At 37.0% G+C, this 21,155-nt stretch overlaps 2 protein-coding genes across 2 annotated transcripts; both read right to left on the bottom strand.

The window, feature by feature from the left end:
- Window positions 1–123: 123 nt before the first annotated feature.
- On the bottom strand, window positions 124–1,470 carry nop10 (NOP10 ribonucleoprotein homolog (yeast)). Its single transcript, XM_055156092.1, has 2 exons — window positions 1,265–1,470; window positions 124–508 (listed from the first exon to the last, which is right to left on the bottom strand). Exons 1-2 carry the CDS (start codon window positions 1,316–1,318, stop codon window positions 368–370), a joined length of 195 nt encoding a protein of 64 aa, XP_055012067.1. The 5' UTR covers window positions 1,319–1,470; the 3' UTR covers window positions 124–367.
- A 1,014-nt stretch (window positions 1,471–2,484) lies between these two features.
- Window positions 2,485–19,968, bottom strand: lpcat4 (lysophosphatidylcholine acyltransferase 4). Its single transcript, XM_055156088.1, has 13 exons — window positions 19,465–19,968; window positions 17,654–18,017; window positions 14,173–14,285; window positions 13,938–13,998; window positions 13,502–13,560; window positions 11,152–11,186; window positions 10,500–10,554; window positions 9,459–9,541; window positions 8,683–8,808; window positions 7,854–8,010; window positions 6,507–6,599; window positions 3,589–3,724; window positions 2,485–3,015 (listed from the first exon to the last, which is right to left on the bottom strand). Exons 1-13 carry the CDS (start codon window positions 19,522–19,524, stop codon window positions 2,834–2,836), a joined length of 1,524 nt encoding a protein of 507 aa, XP_055012063.1. The 5' UTR covers window positions 19,525–19,968; the 3' UTR covers window positions 2,485–2,833.
- Between the last annotated feature and the right edge of the window lie 1,187 nt (window positions 19,969–21,155).

The following is a 21,155-nucleotide window of genomic DNA, read 5'->3' as shown; positions in this document are numbered from 1 at the left end:
ACTCATTTGAATGCCTAACAGTCCATAAACTTGGGCCATGTTCTATTCTCTGTAAGCACTGTATTCATTGTACAAGAAAACAACAAAGAACAAAATGGATCACTGTATAAATGCACAAACGGGTATTTCAGCACTCATATTTATTAGAAAAAGTGAAGACCTTATTTTAAACAAAGTAAAACAGACATATTACTGAAAGGGTTTAAAACTAAATAAATCCTCATTTCATTTTGGCAGCTCTATGCCAACTCCTGGTATGGTCATCTTCACGAGTCGCAGTAGATTGATGTTCAAGTCTTTTTTCCTCGCATATCCATCTCTTCTCTATCGCTCCTCTGTGCTCTTCCCTTCCTCCTCCTCCCTCATCTTACAGAACAGGCTTGGGTTGCTGAGTGAGAAGGAGTCCAAATCTTTTCTTTAGCGTCACCCTGTGTCTGGAAAATTTGTCGTCAGGAGAAAATCTAGCTGGATGTGCCGAACTGGTGGGCTGACCATCTGGAGCCAATTTCTATAAAACAAACATGGAAATAAAGAAATTCCATTGTTAAATATTAGAAATTGACCAGTGCTTTTCATCAATATTTTTTGGCCGGTGATGATTATTTCCCCCCCAAAAATGTATGACTTGAATTTAGCAAAAATTCACCCACAAGTCTGTTTTAATACAAACTGTATAAAACAACCATGTAGCCATATTTTACAGTGTCTCTTCATAGTAAAGTGCTCAAATAAAGCTTCATGCATATTCTTTAGGGAGCTGGTTGGTTGAAGCAAAATATTGACCTCTGCTGGAGATTAACGTTACGGCTATTGGCCTAAAAAGAACAAATATATGCACGATATATCTATTAAAAATTATAGTCAGTGGAAGTTAAAAATGAAAAAACAAATGCAGACACACTGTTGAATTACAACACAGGCATGTAACAGCAGATGTTTGTAAAAGTCTGAACTACAGTTAGCAGATAGTTTTACTTAAGGTTATAAATGACTAGTAGCATTCAATGTGCAATTCTGATATAATGGCAGCCCAGTTAAGCATGCATTTTCATTTTTATAATAACACAATCCTAACAATCAGAACAAGTAATTCGTTCTGTGAGTTTTTGTACATATGCAGACAGTGGCATTAAGAACGATTCTCGATGGTGGTTTTAAAATATGTGTTAGACTGACAACATCACGTAATAAATACAAGTATTTATGAGGTTTAACAGTATCATTTTAGCAATTCAACGATTACACGATGCTACCAGCTAACTACCTTTAGCGTGTAGACTCTGTCGCCATTTTCGTCCAAATAATACTGCAGAAACATCTTGATCCGACGCTTTTCTTGTCTCCTCAAAGGTGAAGAATGTTTTAAAGTTCGTATTTCTATCCAAAAACGCTGAAAAACACGCTGCTCAGTGTTTGCGCTTTGCACGTGTGGCGGACAGACTGAACAGAGCGGATATCCGGTGAAGAATGCCGCTAAGCAACATGGGAAATGTTGTTTTTCAACCAACCTACGAATTAACACTGCCTTATTTATTTAATTATAGCACTAATTAATAATAGCTGCACAAATAATATAATTTGTAATTTGAAATAAAAAAAAAACAAGATCAATAATGTTGTAGAGGAAAATAACTGTAATTAAATATGTTAAATGTAATTACAGTACAGCTAATTCAGAACAGTCCAACTCATTTACCCCCTCATTCTCAAACGTTACCTCAGACATTTATTGAAGACCATGTTATCCACTATTTTAAATAAAGTGGTGGATGAAGTACTCAATTTTGTCACTTAAGAAAAAGTACAGATGCCAGAGCAATGAAATACTTAAGTAGATTTTTCATGTGATACTTTTACTTAAAAGTATTAAAGTACATGTTTGAAATTGTACTTGGAGTAAAAAGTAAAAGCATTTTGCGCAGTTTGAGATCTAATAAAAGTTCAAATATAGCGATTTTGATAAATATTTGTTCAACAGAAACAATTTAATCCATCTTTTTTTTCTTAGCTGTTTTGATTTGTATATTTTAGTTTGCTCAAATATGAACATATGAAAAATAAACCCTCAGAATTTTCAGTAGGTCTCAGACAACAAAAACACTTACTTTTCAGTCCTGTTTAAAAACATACTGGAGTAAAAAGTACAGATACCTACTCTTAACTGTAGTGAAGTAAAAATAAAAAGCATACACTTCAAAATGTATGCAAGTATACTTTACTACTTTTACTTTGTTACATTCCACAACAGGTGAAATTAGTAATTGAGAATCGTTTTGATACTAACTGAAGCTGTAAACTAATTACACTGAAAAGAGAATTTGAAATGGCTAAGAAACCAGTTATAGGGGTGTGCAACATTTGTGGCATCTCGATTGCCCGAGACATACCAGGAGTTTGTGAATCGCAAAACCAGAAACGCAAGTTAAAGAACACAGTGCAGGCACAGTGAAAGAAGAACAAAAGCATGAATGAACTACAAAGAGATTTTAAAAGAAAAATTCTGTTTTATTAAATGGTAGATATAAAAATGTTTTTAAAAATATCAAAGTGACAAGTTTGTTTTCCTCCCTATATCCAGTCTTCCCTTAAAATATCAACACATACATAAAAATAAGTTATGGCTTAAATGACACAAGTTCATAATTTTAAAGCATTCTGAGGCAATAAGGCAAATTGGTAAACATTTACACACCATTTTAGCACTAAGCATGAACAAAATTATTGCTACAATACAAAGAATAACATTTGAGATTGTCCATTAAAAACATTCAACCTGAGGAGATGTTTGGTGGCTTTTTTAGTAGTCCGTGAAAATGTAAGATCTATTGTTTTTTCATTCAGATTTCTTGGAGTGTAGCGTCCCATTGCCATTGACAATGCTCTTGTTGTTATTCACCGTGTTGCCATTGGTCAGAGCAGTAACCGACAGTTGAGAGCCTGACTCCTCGGGCTGTAGGTACTCATTTGTGACTCTCTGATAAGTTGGATGGGTGGTCAGCACTTGCAACAGATTGTCTGGAGAAAAAAAAAAAAAAAAACACCAAAGAAAAACAATCAAAATTTACATTTAGGCTCTGTGCAGCAGACTGCTCACTAGCTCACCGTCTCTTAAAGCGACTGTTAGCTTTAACTTTGATTACAATTGTAAAACATAAAAATAGCAACCTTTTAAAATTCAAATAAATTAAAATAAACACACACAGAGACTGTTAGATTTAAATGAAGCAAAGATGGCATTGCATTGTTCTCAATGGCCTGTTCTCATTGGCGCATAATGCTAAGATCAAGATGTGAGATTTTATGCAGAGCAAGGCTATAGCTCATAAAGCAAAGCAAAACTTTTGGGTACTTTGAGGATTTTTAAAAATGTCATGTTGTGAAAATACAAAAGAATCCCTACAAAATCCAATCTTTGTGAATGCAATGCTCCATCAACTGAACATGGGCAGTTTGAATTCATATAAATACATTGTGCTCTATGGGAGAGTTCTGGGAAATGCAATACCTGCAGTGGCCCCTTATCGAACTCGCACCAGGACAGAGGAGAGTGTGTTTTTATAGTAGATGTGTGATTTGAATTTCTCATACCTTCAGTGACTCCATTCTGTCTGCAGGCTGCACTGTAGAGCTCTGACGTGTTGTACTGAGGAACACCTAACATCGCCCCCATGAGGCCAGACAGCTCCTCTACATTCAGACTGCCTTTGCTTTCTCCGTCATACAGCTGTTGACACATTTAAACATTTTATTATTAGGAAATATTGAACCAAAAAGAAAAACAGGGGGGTAAAACATTCTCAGTGTACCATTATTTAGGTAAATGTGTTGTCACAATATTACATTTTGAAACTCAATTAGATATGAAGGAATAGACTTGATATTCAATACCAGGGGAGTTGACGAGGGGGACAAAGGGGTCTGTTGTCTTGGGCCCCAGAGTCTTAGGGGCCCAAAATTGAACCCTCTTCCTATTAATGTATATAAGAGTGGGCCCATGTAAGGCTTCTTGCCCTGGGCCCTCTGGACCCACAAAATTCTGTTGACAGGCCTGTTCAACGCAGATTCAAATACCACAATATTAATTTAAAAAAATGTATGAATGTAACTTTCAACAATAAAAAAAATTTACTTTCTTTTATATTACCATGTGGTAATTATTAGAGCCCGACCGATATATCGGTTGGCCGATATTATCGGCCGATATGAGCAACAGTAACCATATCGGCTATCGGCCGATATACTTGCTGATCGGGGCCGATATTTCACATGGGCATGTTATACCTCGTTATAAAGCTTAGACTCTCTACATTATGTTCATTTAAGCCAATTTACAGACAGATAAATGTCCAGATATGTGGCTCTGCATCAGTATTTATCTGTGGAGTCATTTGTCTGTGTGTGACCGTACTGTTCCTGAACACACCACAGAGGCGTGTGTTTGTTTACACCCGCAGCAGTGCTCAACACTGAGATTATTTTCTTTTTATGGACAATCGGTTTGTGTCTGGATTAAAAGGACATTTATTAGTGCAGACTTGTGATGTGAGGAGGAGCTTGTGTGAGCGGTGAGTGTTGGAAATATGTCAACTTTGAAGCTAGTTTTGGTTCGTTCTGATATGTTAGTGATTAGCTACTGTAGCTTCCGCACATAAACAGTCTGTTTTCTATTGGTCTATTGTAAAGTGACTATATTGGCAGTATATTTGCTACTGGACCTGCATTGATATGTAAATGAGCTGTAAATAGACGTGTGAACGATGAACTTTGCGCATATAATTAATTACCGCGGTGCGCTAAAGGCTAATAGCGCTAGTTTATTTACTCGCTAGTAGTGATGGTCGGTCGCGAACGAAGCGGCTCTTAGATCCGGCTCTTTGAAGCGAACGACGGGAGCCTGATCCTTACAGGGAGCCGTGTTTTCTCTTTCTCTCACTTTTTTTCTCTTCACGCCGCGTGCAGACTCGTGGTAGTTTGACAGCGGCAACGGCTCAAAACGAAACTTTCAAAAATATATGCAAATATATATATTCAGCATAAAATAAATAAACCAGGACTAATCTTGGGGTCGAGAGAGGGAGAGAGATAGAGACCGAGTCCCGAAACTTAGTCCTGGTTAAGTTCTGGTTTAGTCCTGTTTTACACATGGTTTAGATCTGTTTTAGTCCTGGTTTAGTCCTTTTTCAGTCCTGGTTCAGTTCTGGTTTAGTCCTGCTTTAGTCCTGCTTTAGACCTGCCTTAGACCTGCTTTAGTCCTATGACAAATCATGTAAAGAGGCAGAATAACAATAAATGTTGCCTAAATAAACCCAGTTTCTGCCCACCAGAGCCAAACCTAAGTTTTTTTTTTTAATAATTCAAGATTAACAGTGAATTTTTACATCACTAAATATATCGACGATTATATTGGCTATCGGCAGCGCCAACTCCCATTATATCGGTTTCATATTGGCCACAACAAAATCCATATCGGTCGGGCTCTAATAATTATTACTCTGCAGCACGACTGCTGACAAGGACCAGGAAGCGAGAGCACATCACCCCAGTACTGAAGTCTCTGCACTGGCTCCCTGTGAGCTTCAGGATAGATTTTAAAGTTCTTTTATTAGTTTATAAAGCTCTTAATGGTCTTAGTCCTATTTATTTATCTGATCTGCTTTTATCATATGAGCCCTCTCGGACTCTCAGGTCTTCAGGTAGTCTTCTTTTAACTGTCCCAAGAGTCCAGACTAAAACTCACGGTGAGGCGTCATTCAGCTTTTATGGCCCCCGTTTGTGGAACAGTCTACCTGAGGATCTGAGGTCCGCTGCGAGTGTTCATATTTTTAAAAGTAAGCTCAAAACCTATCTTTTTAATTTAGCTTTTAATTGTAACTTTTATCTGTCTTAACTTAAATTATTATTATTATTATTATTATTATTATTATTATTATATTTATTTATTCTAAATTAAATTATCATTACTGTTTTACTTTGTCTCCATTTGATTTTAGCTCTCCATTTTGATTTTTATAATAACCTTTAGGAGTTTTATGTTTATGTTTAAATGGTTGTATATATGGATGAAACAAAGGGATGGGGTGGGGGGGTTGCTCTTGATTTTAATTATTGTATTGTAATTTTTCTGTTGCATGTGAAGCACTTTGTGCTACATTTTAAATGTATGAAAAGTGCTATACAAATAAAGTTTGATTGATTGATTTTGATAACTTTATTAGGCAATATAATGCCATGCTATGTCTCCATGGGGTCTTATTCTGTGTAAAAGCTTAAAAGTTGCTAACCCTATAGTGCAGACCTCTACAAAAATACATGTGATTCTTATTATATATATATATATATATATATATATATATATATATATATATATATATATATATATATATATATATATATATATATATATATATATATATATATAAAACAGTAAAATTATCAAATGTAAATGAAATCAGAATGTGTGTCAGTTGTAATAGAAAAAAATGTATAGGTGAAATGGATGGACTTACAGTAAAGGCTGTATGCAGCAATGATTTGAAGGGGACAGACCCAGAGATGGAGGCTACGCTCACATAAACCTGTCTGAGGTCGACACTCTGGTCCTGGAGGTAAAAAAACAAAGTAATTAGGTATTTCATAGTAAAAACAATTGTGCATACACTGACTTGACACTAAAACTTGACAAACTCCATAGGTAGGTAATCAGGTAATCAGACAAAATAGATACAAGATAAACATCTTCAAATCAAATATAGCTTTTACTGATAACTATTTTTGTAACCAAAAATAAATCAACATTACGATTTTGACATGACAGCTGATTTATGTTACAATTTGGTGTTATGGTTCAAGATGATTATCTACTCTGAAAGCAGAATGAGCCTCACATGAGTCTCTCATTTGAGTTGCCAGTTTCAGTGCTAAAATCCAGTGTGTTTAAACCTAAAATGCTTCTCTGATCTGAATGGGCTCTATCTAAACCCCAGAACCTGCAGCCCAACATGAATCAGTGCTGGTGTAGCCCAAGCCCCCAGGTTCCAAAATGGCCGCCCATTCAAGTCAATGGGCTGAGCTCAATGGCGCATGATTCCAGATTAGCCTAGCATGGCTAGGTACTTCCGGTGGCTGTGGGCCGACCGAGCATGCGCAGTAGTGCTCTTTTCTCCCACGGGCACATGCGAATGCACGTGGCCACACGCGTGGAGCGCGGGCTCGTGTATCACGTGATCGCTTTGACCAATCAGAGCGAGAGGAGCTAGAGCGGAGCCGGAGCTAATGAATATAAAGCGTTTTTTTAAGACAACTGAAGGATTTTGAGCGAGAAAAAATTTATGATCTAAAAATAGGTAAAAATCGCCAGCAGTCCGATATTTTTGAAAGCTGTAGGTGACCTGTCAGACGAACACGAGCAGTTTGTGATTACATTGCGCTCTATGAGAAAAATCTTGTCTCGGCCCATGGGACTTTTTCTGCTGAAGTTCCAGTGAGTGACCACTACATCAACTGGAGGCAGCTACAAGCTAGCAATACTGTATCCAGTTATTTTAATAGATCCATGGTGTAGCCTCTGCAGCTCAGGGAGGGAATTCTGGACGTTCTGAGCTTTCACATGAGGCCTGTCTATAAACTTAGAATGTGACAAAGTTGTATGTGTCCTCTACCAGCAGGTTAAGGCTCTGGTGACATAGGTTCAGTTGTGATGTACCTTTTAAATATTTTAGTGCACAGGCTACAGAGTTCTTTTCTAAGCAATCTTAAAGAAAATAATTATTTCTGATTATTGAGCTCATCGCCAAATAACAGTGAAATCCTTCATTCGATTTTGATGACAATAATTCTGTAAGAGTTCCTTTTACCCTGGAGTAGAGTTCGCAGATCGCTAAAGCTGTTTCTCTGTCCTTCAGCTTCAGAAGTGACATGAGGTCATCCACGCTGACCTTTGAACTCTGACCCTGTGACTGGCACCTGTCAATCATCCTGCTCAGAGCAGCTTCAATGTCAGAAGAGGTGAAACTGGAAACAAAAATAAAATTGAATGGGTTTATTACATAAGGCAGAGCTGCAAGATTAAATCACAATCAAATCGAAATTTTTGAAGCACCATTATTTCTTCCACAGACAATATCTCTGGTCTTATTCTGCATTAAAATTGCAAATCCTATAGTTTTGATATGTGATTCTTGTTGGGCTGGGTGATTTTCACTGAAAATAAAATGGTAATTTTAATTCAATTCAATTGTCTTTTTTTTTTTTTCACTTTTTCCCCTCTCTCCATTAAATATAGAAACTAAAGGAAATTTATCAATGACAGACAAAACAAAACAAAAAATAAACAAACATGCAGTTCCAACATTGTATTTTATTCCAAACAGCAGACTTGAACTTCAAATTCACATCCAGCCCTAGTTTCTTGTATAAGTTTGTCAGTTCACATTTCAGTCTTTGTGTGTGTTTAAATTTTGCACTTTGAACAGAATCCTGTTATTTAAACAAATCATCAACCTCCCCATCAACGTTTCTAGTGGAAGGTCTGTCAAACGCTTTTCTCCATGGAAATGTTATTGCCATGCCAGGAAAGTTTCATAATATGGTATAAACATTCCTAAATTCATGGAACAGGTGACTGACCCTACCCCAGAAAAGTTACACAATGTATCTTTAATATGAACTGAATTCTGTGCTTACCCATTCTTTCGGAGCAGAGCCAGTGTTTCTCGAGGAGGAGATTCAAAGGGTAAAGACAAACCTCCCAGTTTACTCACAGGGACACGTCCCTCCAGGACGTAGTCTGTGGCCGGGACCCCCAGAGCCCTGCAGTGCACAGGAGCACGCATCATTTTATTTCAATATTTTTATTTATTATTATGGGCACAGAAAGCACATATGGTCCATAGTTAATACATACATAATATAGATCTATATTGTATATTATTATAAAGAAACAATAGTACATAAAAAAGATAGTAGCAGTAGCAGCAAGCATATTGCAATGACATCACGCTGGGGGTGCTCTCCATGCATCTCTATTGGCGGAATGTTCAGCAATTAACAGGGTGACACAATGCCCACACTAACAAACACCATCAAAAAAAGTTAAGATTGACTGAAAAAGGAAAAAAAAAAAAACAGATTTGAAAAGCACATTTTCAGGAGCCTGTGGTCAATATTTGTTCATGGTGCGGTTTAGGTGTTTGCTTTTCCACAAAAAGGTGAGTGTGCATTTATATCAAAACATATATCACAACATTTATATTGTAATTTATCAAAATATTATTATAATCATCATGTGGACGTTTATACAGGAATTTAGCACCATCTAGTGACATGAGAGAACTGAAATGATCTTTTCAATCATTTCATTTTTGAAAAATAAAGTGCATTAGATATATTATTATATTTTTTTCATCCCAAAATTACCATTGCATAAATGTTAATCAAATGGACAAATAAAAAAAACTCACTTTGCCATAAGTTTCTGAACATTGTCGGCGTAAAGACCGGGGTTGCTTTTCTCTTCCTCTGAGGGTTTGTAAACTGGAAGAAACTGCAACACAGTTAAATTTTAATACAATACATTTAATAGAGTCCAATAATACATAATCTCAGGACTTAAGGTGTAACTTTTCTGGTGGAGGGTCCATCAAATGTTTTTCTGGATAGAGATATTATTGCCATGTCTGGAATGTTTCACAGTACGGCATTAAATGTTTCTATTTTCAAAGAGAACAAGTTACAGGTCAGATCTGTGGACCCAACTCACAGTAAGAATGCTTGTGCTATAAAACCACTTGCAACAGAATAAATGTAAGGTAGAGCTGTTTAATGTCATACTGTGGAACATTCCAGGTAGAGCAATGACATATCCATAGAAACAAGCAGACGAGGAACCCCCAACCAAAAAGTTGCACAGTGCACCGTTAATAAAACTGTTTACCATTTTAAAACTAGGCTCACAAAGGTTTTCCCCTGATGGATTATACTACCCCATCAAAAACATACCTGGATTTGTGTTTTGTTTCATTCAAACATGTTAGAGTAACCCTTTATTATTTCTCTGCTACATCTCCAAAGCTCAAAATGCTTTGTTCCACCTTGTGATGCCATGAAGCAGTAGTTTAAGTCAACAGTAGAGATTGGCAATTCCACAGCTAAAATTATCCAAATGGTTTCTAGTGAAGGTGTATGGAGTTTAAAAATACAGTGGACCATTTCCTAAATTATCACATGATGTCACAAAGTGGAGCGATGTGTTTTTAGTTTGCGTGAAGAACTCAGCGTAAATATGCAGGGTTTGTGTGTTAAACATGTGTGAATGAAATGAAACATAACTCCTGGTATGTTTGTGATGAGGAAACAGCATTATAACAGATCAGAAAATAGTGTAATATGGGCCCCTTAAAACTGAAGCTTCTGGCGCAGCTGGGGTCCTATAGGAGCAGAGTTTAGAGTTTATATTTCAGTGCGTTATGTCATGTGTAGAGTATGTGCAGCATGTGTCCTACCTCCACAGTCATGTTGGTGTACGGTTGAGACGCAGTGTGCCATAGACACTCCAGCCTAAACACAAACAGGAGAAAATCATATTATGAATTAAAACAGACTGCTTTTTCCACTTTGTTTACCCACACCAAAATCTGATCATTATCCATTTCTGGAGTTCACTCAAATGTCATGTAAACAGTTAAATCTGATAGGAATAATCCGATTTCACAGCAGTGAAGGTTTAGAGAATGGAAAAAAAAAAAAAAAGGCAGAATAATGTGGCAAAGACAAAAATGAAAGACCTCACTATCACGCTCACCACAGACTGTTTATATAAATGGACATAGCAAACCCGCTTGCTGTCCAAATAGGAAGTGTGCATGGCTGCGCTTCTGGTTCCATCAACTTAGACTCAAATTCACTTTGTATTTGTATTGAAAATCTGTCACCCCTCAAGCTCCTCATTTTGGTCTTAAAATGTTTGTATTAACTCTACAAGATCCTGGCCTTTTTATTTTTTCATTTTGTCTGTAAATCAATTCCTATTCCAATATGGGACAGCTTTACAATTATAATGGGCCCTTCACAAGCATGTGGCGTTAGGACCTAATCAGGTACAGGTGATTTAAAGCTTTATTTGAATATAGTCTTGGAATAAAAAGAGGAACTCACCATGTTGTGCCTTTAAATGTCCAGCAGACAGTGTCCTGTGAGGGTCACAAAAGTGCATTAAAAACTGGCACTGATCCAAAACTACAGCCTTTGTTTCTACAGCAACAACCAGCTGGTCTGTTTCCCAGCATTTTCTATGGTGGCTTTATAATGATATCGATATGAACCTTATGCAAACATGGGCAAGGTTAATCATGGCACACTCCACGTAATAAAATACAGTTTATCTGAACGACTGAAGGTCTGTAACAAAGAGGGCTCTGTTTGGGCTCGGCCTGCTGCTCAACATTTAAGGAGAGCAGATGTTAAAGTGCATATGAGGTTTTTAGGTTTTTCTAATTAGAGACACACCAATACTGGTAATAAATATCACTGTCGATCCAGGTTCAGTTGTGTTCAGACGATATCCTGGTTGAGCCAATTATTGGTGGTTTTCAAATTCAAGAATGCGATGAGGAGGTACTCCCAGATGGGGGGATTGAGACAGATTTCCCCCATTAACAACATTGTACTTTGTCATAAAATATCCAAAAAGTGTATTAAAGTGCATATGACAGGTCCTGGTGATTCTCCAATTTTGACTTAATTTGGTGGGATAATACCTGCTGTAATAAACTGTAGTTTTACACAAATCATGAATCAATTTGTAAAGAAAAGTTGAAAAACGTGTTGAAAACATGGATCTATAATACAAACTGGATAAGACTTTCCCCCTCTGTCCCACCTTGAGACTGACTCCCATAGAAGCACAATGCATTTTGGAGGAATTTAAACTTCCTGTGTTTGGCTAACAGGGCTCTGACAACTTTCACAAAGGTCGGATTTTGTAGGGATTGTATTCTATTTTCACAATATAAACTTTTTAAAATTTTGAAATCCTCAAAGCACCTTTAAGTTTGCTTTTCTGAGCCTGCTCTGAACTCGCTCCGAGCCCGCTCCAAATTTTAGACTATTTACTGGCAAATCTTAGCCTAGAATGTTTCATAAGAACTTTTATTCATACAAAACCCTTATAACTCATGTCCAACGAAGAAGTACAATTATAGTCAACAAAATAAACCAAGATTTTTAGTTAATTATGCTTTTTTCAAATGTATTCTTTGCATTTTAAGAGCTAAAAAGCCAAAAATGATGAAGGAAATAAATGGTTTAAATGGTAATGGTGCTGTGCAAATTGAAAACAAACCTTGACCCAGAAACATCACACAGAAACAGGGGCTGAATCTGAGTCTTTGCTTAAACCGGTGCAGTTGGTTTAGTAAATATGTGGATTTCTGAATGTCATTCATGTTAAACTGGTTTTAAATCATTAAATCATAAACCAGGTCTTTAAAAGGACATGAGACACGCCCAGATGCTCTATCAGGGAGCTATTAAAAAATAAATAAATCATGAATTCATTCAGCAAAGAGTTTCTGAATTTGCAACATACATTTTATGGTTACACTTTATATTATATTATATATATATAAATATATATAAAAATAATAAATAGTACCAACCATCTCTCTTTCTTAGGGTTAGGTACCTTTTTCTGTATTTAAAATTATACCTGCTTTTATAGTCTGTAATTTACATTGGAAAATTTTCAACTACAATGACAAAAGAGGAAAATTATGTTTCATTTATTTAGACATACATTAAGTGAGTCTACAGGAACGGCCTCATTTTTGTCCTGGTTTAGTATTGATTTTGATCCTGGGTCTGTACTGGTTCTGGTCCAGGTTCAGTACTAATTTGGTAAGACTGTAAGAATAAATGCGTACATTAGAACATATGCATTTACTCTTAGAATAATAAATTATTATGTTTTTTTTTTAATTATTATTTATTTTAGTCTCTGAGCTCCATTATGGCTATGAATTGTTATGCTAATTAGACCCCACACCCTGTACAGGCCAATAGGCCCAACTAACAAACAGAAACTGTAAACAAGTAGATGTGTTAGCTCCTCCCTACAGATATAAGGAAGTGTCCACCAGCATTCTGACCAGAACTGAAGAAGCAGCTTGGATGAGCTGCGAAACATCTTCAACCAAACTAACTTTTGTCCAGTCGACAAACAGAATTTTCTCCTCGCCTTTAATCTCTGAGGCATCTTTTTCAGTTACTATAGTAGTATCTTTAATGCAAGACCGACCAACTTTATATATAACACAAATGCTACATTAAATCTAATCACCAGAACTAAACCTGGACCAAACCTGGACCAAAACTGGGACCAAAACCAGGCCAAAGGTGAATCACTCATTCAGTTGTTTATCTACAGTTTGATTGACAGTCTGACTGGCTCCGCCTTTTCCCACTATAGTAGAGAAACCAGTGACTTGTGACACCGCCCATTACTCACCACTTTATTGGGGTAACGCAGCAAAACTGGTTGAACTGGCACTCCAGCAAGAAATGCACCTAAAACAAAAGAGACATTGCCAGGAAGCAACTACAATAATGTCCTCTACACCTCCCACATGCCAGTCATTCCACAAACACACCTCAGGGCTGTCATCAGAACAAGAGCACTATGGCTATGCTGCACTACCATTATTGATTTTTCTTTATTACAAAAAAAGGTTCTGCTTTTTGTTTTTTTCTGAATTTATTTTGGTTTATGTAGTCTTTTTTAAAAATGTAAAAAAAAACAACAACACAGTCATAAGTGTACAATGTACACAAACATAAAAGCCTAATAAAAAAAATGTAAAAATGTCCCTTATCAAACTTTAATCATAGTAAAGCATTCAGATTCAAATCTGAAAAAACATGACAGATCAGATGAGTCAACTCACCTGGTTTGAACTTTATCAGTGCCTTCCCATTTGTTGTTGTTCCTTCAGAAAACATTAACATCTAGAGAAAAAAAAAAAAAATATATATATATATATATATATATATTATAGTATAATATATATATATATATACATGCATGCACACACACACACAAACAATAAATAACTGATAGAAAAAGCATAAAAATGCAATTTAATGTCAAACTCTAAGTTATATGTGATGGTGTTTTTGTACCTGGGGCCAGTATCCATTGGACATGAGCCTCTCATTGAGTTGAGCCACGGCCTTTTTACGAGACTGGGGGTCCTTACGGCTCACCAGCACCGACTGATTAAACTCAAGAAGAGCTAAAACAGAGGAATAATATATGCACTTTAAAGGAAAAATGACTCTTGTGTGCTGTAAGTCATGTAATAATGTTTTCATCATAAACATACCTGGAGTTGTATTTTGTTTCATTCACACATGTTTGAGTAAACATTATTAGTTGGTTCACATGTCCAAAGCTCAAAATGCACTATTAGAAAAGCTTTTTATTGTTTGATAATCAGGAAGTGTGCTGTTAGCATGCTAGTCGTCATTAACATTACCGTGACAGCAAAACTCCACACTCCACTGACAGAAGATGGGGATGTACTGATTACTTATACTGAAGTAATAAACAAAGTTAGCTCAAATTTAAGAAGTATTTCGAGAATCCAGAGTCTATGGAAACACAAAATAAACAGAGCGGAGGGAGGAGCCAGAGGAAGAGGCCACAGCTGTTAGTCAGACTTCCACACACTGGGTTAAGTTTGAAGAGCCTATATTATGTTGAATTGACTCTTGTGAGCTTTAAGCAATGTTATAATGTCGTTACCTCCTCAGAAACATACCTGGAGTTGTGTTTTGTTTCATTCACATGTGTTTGAGTAACACTTTATTATTTGTCTGTCTCTATCATAAAATGCTCTGTTCTACCTTGTGATGTCATGTCGTGGTAGCTTGCAAGTTAGCAGCTTCCTTTTACGTTTAGTTCTGTAGAGATTGACAACTCCAGTCCTGGCTGAAATGATCAAAATGATTTTAGTGAATGTGTATAAAGTTTAAAAACACTGTATCACTTCCTGTATCACCACATGGCATCACAAGGCAAGATTAATCACAATCAAAATCACAATTTGAATGAATGCAATTGAAGTCACAAAAGCTACATTTCATCCGTGGTCCTAAAGGTAAAGGAAGGGTCCTCCTCCTCAGACAAACTGCCAATTAAAATTGTCAAAAGTCTCAAAAATCAGATGCCAATTGATATTAAAATTAGTATTGAAAGTAGATATTAATTTGAAAGTAGATACCAAGTATTGATACTGAAAAAAAATCACATTAACAGGACAGAAATTAACCTTTCCTAAATAGCTTCAGAATGATCTGGAGCTGTATCAGAACAAGTATCAGAGCACATAGACTAGTCCATGGTCAACGCCCATTTTCCACTATTGAACCTACCTGGACCACTGAGGGATTACACAGATATAAGACCATATGAGAATATAAAAGAAAGTACAATTTAATGTTGAAAAAGACAACCCATTGTCTAGATCACTGTGATATCGGAATTGGTATTGAGTACTGAGGCTATTCCTTAGCAGCACTAGCCCAGAATGAGAAGTTTTTACCTTAACTGACAACAGATGAAATCTAACTATTGTACCAACTTCTGTATATTTATTTTCAAGATAAAACTTTGCTTTATATGAGCTGTTCTTAGTGGTGTGCAAAAATATCGAACTATCCATATACTGTATTGCTACATACAGTATCGATATCGTGGACAATTTTGTTGCTTGTTTAGAAGAAGAAAAGTTGTTTATGCAACACATTTGACATTTTCTCAATTTTGATGATTAAAATGGGTGTGTTTCATATGAACTTTGCAGAAGTTTATTTTAATAATTTAGCAATTATTTTTATTTAACCGTACTGAATCAATTTGAAATATATCATATTGAACCGAAAGTGCACTGTATCGTGGCTTATGTATCGAGGTATGTATCATATCGCCAACTTCTGAATGATACCCAGCCCTAGATGTTCTAATTCAATTAAATAAAAATATAACACAATCTCTTCTTACAGAGTCACAAAGAGCACAGAGGGGAGCACTGCCACTTCCAACTGTGACTGTGTTTTGGAGGGCTTCAGATCAGAGCCTAAAAATAAACCAACAACTCTCAAACTATGGGACAGCAAGGTCAGTGTCCTTGTGGGGAAATTTTCACACAGAAATTCCCAGGAATCAAACCAGGTACCTTTTTAGTGTGAGTTAAGCCTGCCAGCCATTCAAGCCAGTCACTATAATTCAGATAACCTGTTGCAGCTCAAACTATTATATATTTTTTTTGCCTGTGTTGGAGCAGAATGTTTCCTCCAGTACAGATTTATTGTAAAAGCAAACGGTAAAAAATTAGACCTCTGTCTAGTGCATGCATGCATGTTTTATCAATGTATTTTTTATCTTCCACAAACCAGGTAGTGCACAGTAGCATGACAGTTGTTGTCAGCTTTCCAGTTACGGCTAAACTGTGCTCTGGTCTCTGAATGTTAAAGGTGCATTGTACAGATTGGTAAATCTGGTGGTAGGTCATTCAAACACTTTTCTGCATGGAGATGTTATTACTTTGTCTGGAATGTTTCATAGTATAGTATTAAACATTTCTATCTTCATGGAGACCAAACAAGACCAAGTTACAGGTCAGATGTATGGAGAGGCAACCCCATCAGAATGTCGGTTTTCTAGGTATTTTTGAGTCATAACACCATCTGTAATGTAATACATGTAAGTTAGGGCTGTTTAATGTCATACTGTGTCACACTGCAGGCAGAGCAATGACATATCCATAGAAACAAGCAGAAAAGTTCCCCAATGCACCTTTATTTTAGGCATATAAAGTACATATAAACTCACTGCCGTGTATTGACACTGCAGCTGATGTTGTCAACACTCCCTATAGATGATGATGATTTCAAGGTTCTGAAAAAAACTGAATGATACAGAATTTTTATGAATGATTGTAAAGACATTTGCTTTGTTTGATTTTTTTTTTTTTAAACTATAACATCAGCCTGCCTACGGACTACAGGTGGAAATTAGCACTAGTGCTACAACCTGGTACAATGCATCTCTCCTGGTTAATGTATATTGTGCACTGTCCCTGTCTCATTACATAAACTAAACCCTGGTGAACTGGAAGTTCTACTCTGTAACGTTCTGTCAAAGTGTGTGGATCTGGAGCTGTAGCTTGTCTCCCTGATTTCACATGATCATATGGATTAACAATGGGCAGGTGGATTAACCTATCAGAGACACATGCTCTGTTTGTGTCAAAAACAAACATGGCTGCTAACACATAAAAAAGGAGAAAATCTACTTTAAGGACTATGAAACAGTGTGGACTTTAACAGACTCAACAACTGAGGAACCAAACTATTACTTTTTCAGGTAAAAGAAGTTATACATTTTGTTCTGAATGTTACGAGAATTTTCAACAGGAGACGTCTTCTGCATTTGAGGGACACATGAGGTAAATTAGTGGCTCTGGTTGGATCATTTAAAAAGTTGAGGTTTTCACACTATGGTCTGATTCTAGTCCCTTTTGGATTCAAACAGAACGTAGACGGGACTGGCTGGTCATGCAAGTAAAACTCAGGTACAGTGCCTTTAAACCTGCCTCACCTCCGATGACGGGCAGACTGGTATTCTCCGAGCGTGACACCACCGTAGGGAGCTGAGTGGGCATAAGCACGGACATGTCCAAGAAACCGCTGTGAGGAGCCACCACCAAAACCGGAGCTTCTTTGTTACTCGCACGACGACCTTTGACCTTGAGCCAGAAGAACCCCAGGCAGAAGAACACCCCGCGACTCAGCACCCACACGATCGGATGCAGCAGCCACCTCCGCCAGCCAGTCACAGGACGGGAACGCTCCTCCTCAGATAAACCAGCCAGTCGTAGGCGAGCGACGGGCCACATGAGCAAGAAGAGGAGGGCAGCCAGGAGGATGCGCACGGGGAAGAGGATGCTGCCCAGAATGATGCCCTGGAAACAACAACTAAATTTAAATTACATAGAGAAATTTGTCCTCTGCATTTTAAGTGATGGCCAAATATGGATTTCTTTTAGCCCATACTTAATTTCTGGATTTGCTGTTGTGGCCAATAATTTACGTTTTTCAGTGACAATATAATCACTGTATGTAGTCTGAGCTCTTACAGTTTAAAAAAAGGTTCTATAATCATAACTGAACCTGTTCTTTAACCTGCAGATAGAGGACACATCCAAGTTTGTCTCATTCTCAGTATATGGACAGACCTCATGTGAAAGCTCAGAACCTTCAGAATTCCCTCAGTGAGCTGCAGAGGCTGCACTAGCACTGATTCATGTTTGGCTGCAGGTGCTGGGGTTTAGGGAGTGACCATTCGGATCAGAGAGAGACATTTTAGGTTTAAACACACTGGATTTCAGCACTGAAACTGGCAACTCAAATGAGAGACTGACATGACCAAACAGCTTGGCATCAAATTCAGTGTTTTTGTAATTAAGAATAAATCAGCATTACAATCGTTACCAAAAAGCTATATTTGATTTGAACATATCTAAATCACAGATAAGTTTATGAAAGTTCAAATCCAAATCTTACATATGGGTCCTTTAAACACAAACAAGTCCAAACCAATACTTGCTCAAATTAATATTTAGCCTGAAATCTAGTTCTGAATCGCCATCTTGGAGGATTACGGTATATGTTTTTGTCACTTCAAACATCAGTTAGAATAAAGACCCAATCTGTTTAAAGGCGCCCTGTGTAAAGGCCATAGTATGGACTTGTCTCCTATATTATTTACTATAGTGTTTAGTGTTTAGCAGATCTGACACGTTTGACCAATGTGGAGCAGTATACAGAACTACAGTGTGGTTTGAAGCATGTTTACAGAGAGCGGAACTCAAACAGCAATAAATCACCAGGACCAGAGAGGATCTAGGACCGGACTGAACCAGGGACTGAAATAGGGACTGAACCAGGGACTGAACCAGGGACTGAACCAGGGACTGAACCACACTATAACTGGTCTTGGTCTAGAACAAAACTGATTAGGACAAAAAACAGAGACTAAACCTAAACCAGGAATACATCTCAAACAGGACCTAAAACAAGACTAGGTTTAAACTAGGACCAAACTAGGATTAACCAGGGACAAGAACCAGACCAGGACTAAACCAGGGACTAGGACCAAACCAGGACTGAACCAGGATTAAAACAGGGACTAAGCCAGGGACTAAACCAGGGACTAAACCATGGACTAAAACATGGACTAAAACATGGACTAAAACATGGACTAAAACAGGACTAAACTCTCCAAATTAATTAATCTCTCCAAATTAATAAATCTAAATTAATTGCAGCGGCTGAATGACTGTGGACCATTTTCTTCCACTTATAGTTCGTTTTATTTCACACAAACATGTTTAATTCGTGTAATCTTACCCTTATTCTCTGCGCCTTGGTTAGTTTAACTTCGTGGATGAACGGGTGAGGAGGGTCCATTGTTACCAAGTGACAGAAAGCGACAGAATTCCACACAAAAACAGGACAATTTTTCTACTAAAAAGAAATTAAAGACTTAACTGTGATAAAAACGTCACTAAAAATACCAATTAAACTTCAACGTAACATTACAAATCTGTCCGGAGCGTCCAAAACTTCCGTTAAAAGTTCTGGAAAAAAAATGGAAAATCCTTAAAAACACCGACAAAAACTTGATACAAAGTTAAATCTAGCAGCTTAAATGTGTGTCCCTTGGCTGTTCTCTTTTACACGTGTTGTCACGATTGAAAAAAAACACGTTGTACTTTATGTCTCCGGGGCTCCCTCCGGTTCCTCTCACCTGGCCCGCCTCCTCACGCTGTGACAGGCCGAAAGCAGAGCGCTAGAGGCGGGTACGACGAGTCCGACCAGTCCCCCTGAAACGAAAAACCTCCAACGACCCCCAATGTCGAGATGAAATTCCACTATTTATATTCATGAAATCAACTTAATACTGATTTTAAAAAAAATAAAATAAGCATAAATGTAACTATTGGGCATTATATTTGTATTTTATATATGTAGATTTCAACTATATTAAAGGGCCTATATTACACTATTTTCAGATCTATGTTATAATGCTGTTTATTCATCAAAAACATAGCCAGAGTTCTGTGCTCCACTGTGTTTTTAAACTCCATACACCTTCACTGGGATCATTTGGATAATTTCAGCCCTAGAATTTACTACCTCTGCTGAACTAAAGGTAAAAGATTAACTTGAAAACTACCACATGACATCACAAGGTGGAACAGGGCATTTTGAGTTAGACTAATAATAAAGGATTACTTAAACGTGTGAATGAAACACAACACAACTCTAGGAATGTTTTAAATCAGCTCACTATTGAGAGAAAATATAAAATAAATAATTGTAGCTATAGGGCATTTTATTAGTATTTTATAGATGTATATGTTAACTATATTAAAGGTGCACTGTGTAACATTTCTGGTAGAGGCTCTGTCATATGCTTCTCTACATGAAGATGTTATTGCTTTGTTTTGAGTGTTCCGCAGTATGGCATTACATTTATTTATATAAACTAAGCACAAGCAAGTGATGCTACAGGGTCAAGTTACAGGGTCAGATCTATGGAGAGGCAAGCCCATTCACAGTAAAAATGCATGTTTTTAAATCAATAAAACACATATCATTGAGTGAGATGGATAGTTTAACATCATAGTGTGGAATTTTTAAGACAAAGCAATAACATCTCCATAGAGACAAGCAGGTGATGGGCCCTCCACCACAAACCTTACACAGTGCACCTTTAATATGTATTTTATAAGATGAGAATAACTCATGATTTTTAAGTACAGTGTAAGTAATTATTTTAATAGTTTAACGTCTCTGTACATTGTCCTAGACTAAACAAAACTACATTCATTCCCAGCTGTGCCCACATGCATGCAGTTCTTATTATATAACAGACACTGCCCACATTTTTGAGTTGGCAGGTAATCTTTCATAGTTGAACTGGGCCAGTGCCAAAAAGACAATTTCACAACATTATAAAAATCCAGACCAAAAGATGACTGAAGGATGACCAAACTAGTACTAAACCTGTACCAGAACCAGTAGACCCAGGATCA

The sequence above is a fragment of the Boleophthalmus pectinirostris genome, unplaced genomic scaffold (assembly GCF_026225935.1).
Source record: "Boleophthalmus pectinirostris isolate CB_2022bp ecotype Guang Dong unplaced genomic scaffold, ASM2622593v1 HiC_scaffold_20, whole genome shotgun sequence".
Lineage (NCBI taxonomy): Eukaryota > Metazoa > Chordata > Actinopteri > Gobiiformes > Gobiidae > Boleophthalmus > Boleophthalmus pectinirostris.
This window is presented reverse-complemented; position numbering and strand designations above follow the sequence as displayed.

What these genes read in the sequence shown, in the direction of transcription:
- nop10 (XM_055156092.1), bottom strand. Translation starts at nt 1,318, where the DNA reads ATGTTTCTGCAGTATTATTTGGACGAAAATGGCGACAGAGTCTACACG. An exon ending in ACAGAGTCTACACGCTAAAG is followed by an intron (nt 509 to 1,264) that starts GTAGTTAGCTGG and finishes TTTGTTTTATAG; the next exon opens with AAATTGGCTCCAGATGGTCA.
- lpcat4 (XM_055156088.1), bottom strand. Translation starts at nt 19,524, where the DNA reads ATGGACCCTCCTCACCCGTTCATCCACGAAGTTAAACTAACCAAGGCG. An exon ending in CCAAGGCGCAGAGAATAAGG is followed by an intron (nt 18,018 to 19,464) that starts GTAAGATTACAC and finishes TGTTGTTTCCAG; the next exon opens with GGCATCATTCTGGGCAGCAT. An exon ending in GCTCTGCTCCGAAAGAATGG is followed by an intron (nt 8,011 to 8,682) that starts GTAAGCACAGAA and finishes TTTTGTTTCCAG; the next exon opens with TTTCACCTCTTCTGACATTG.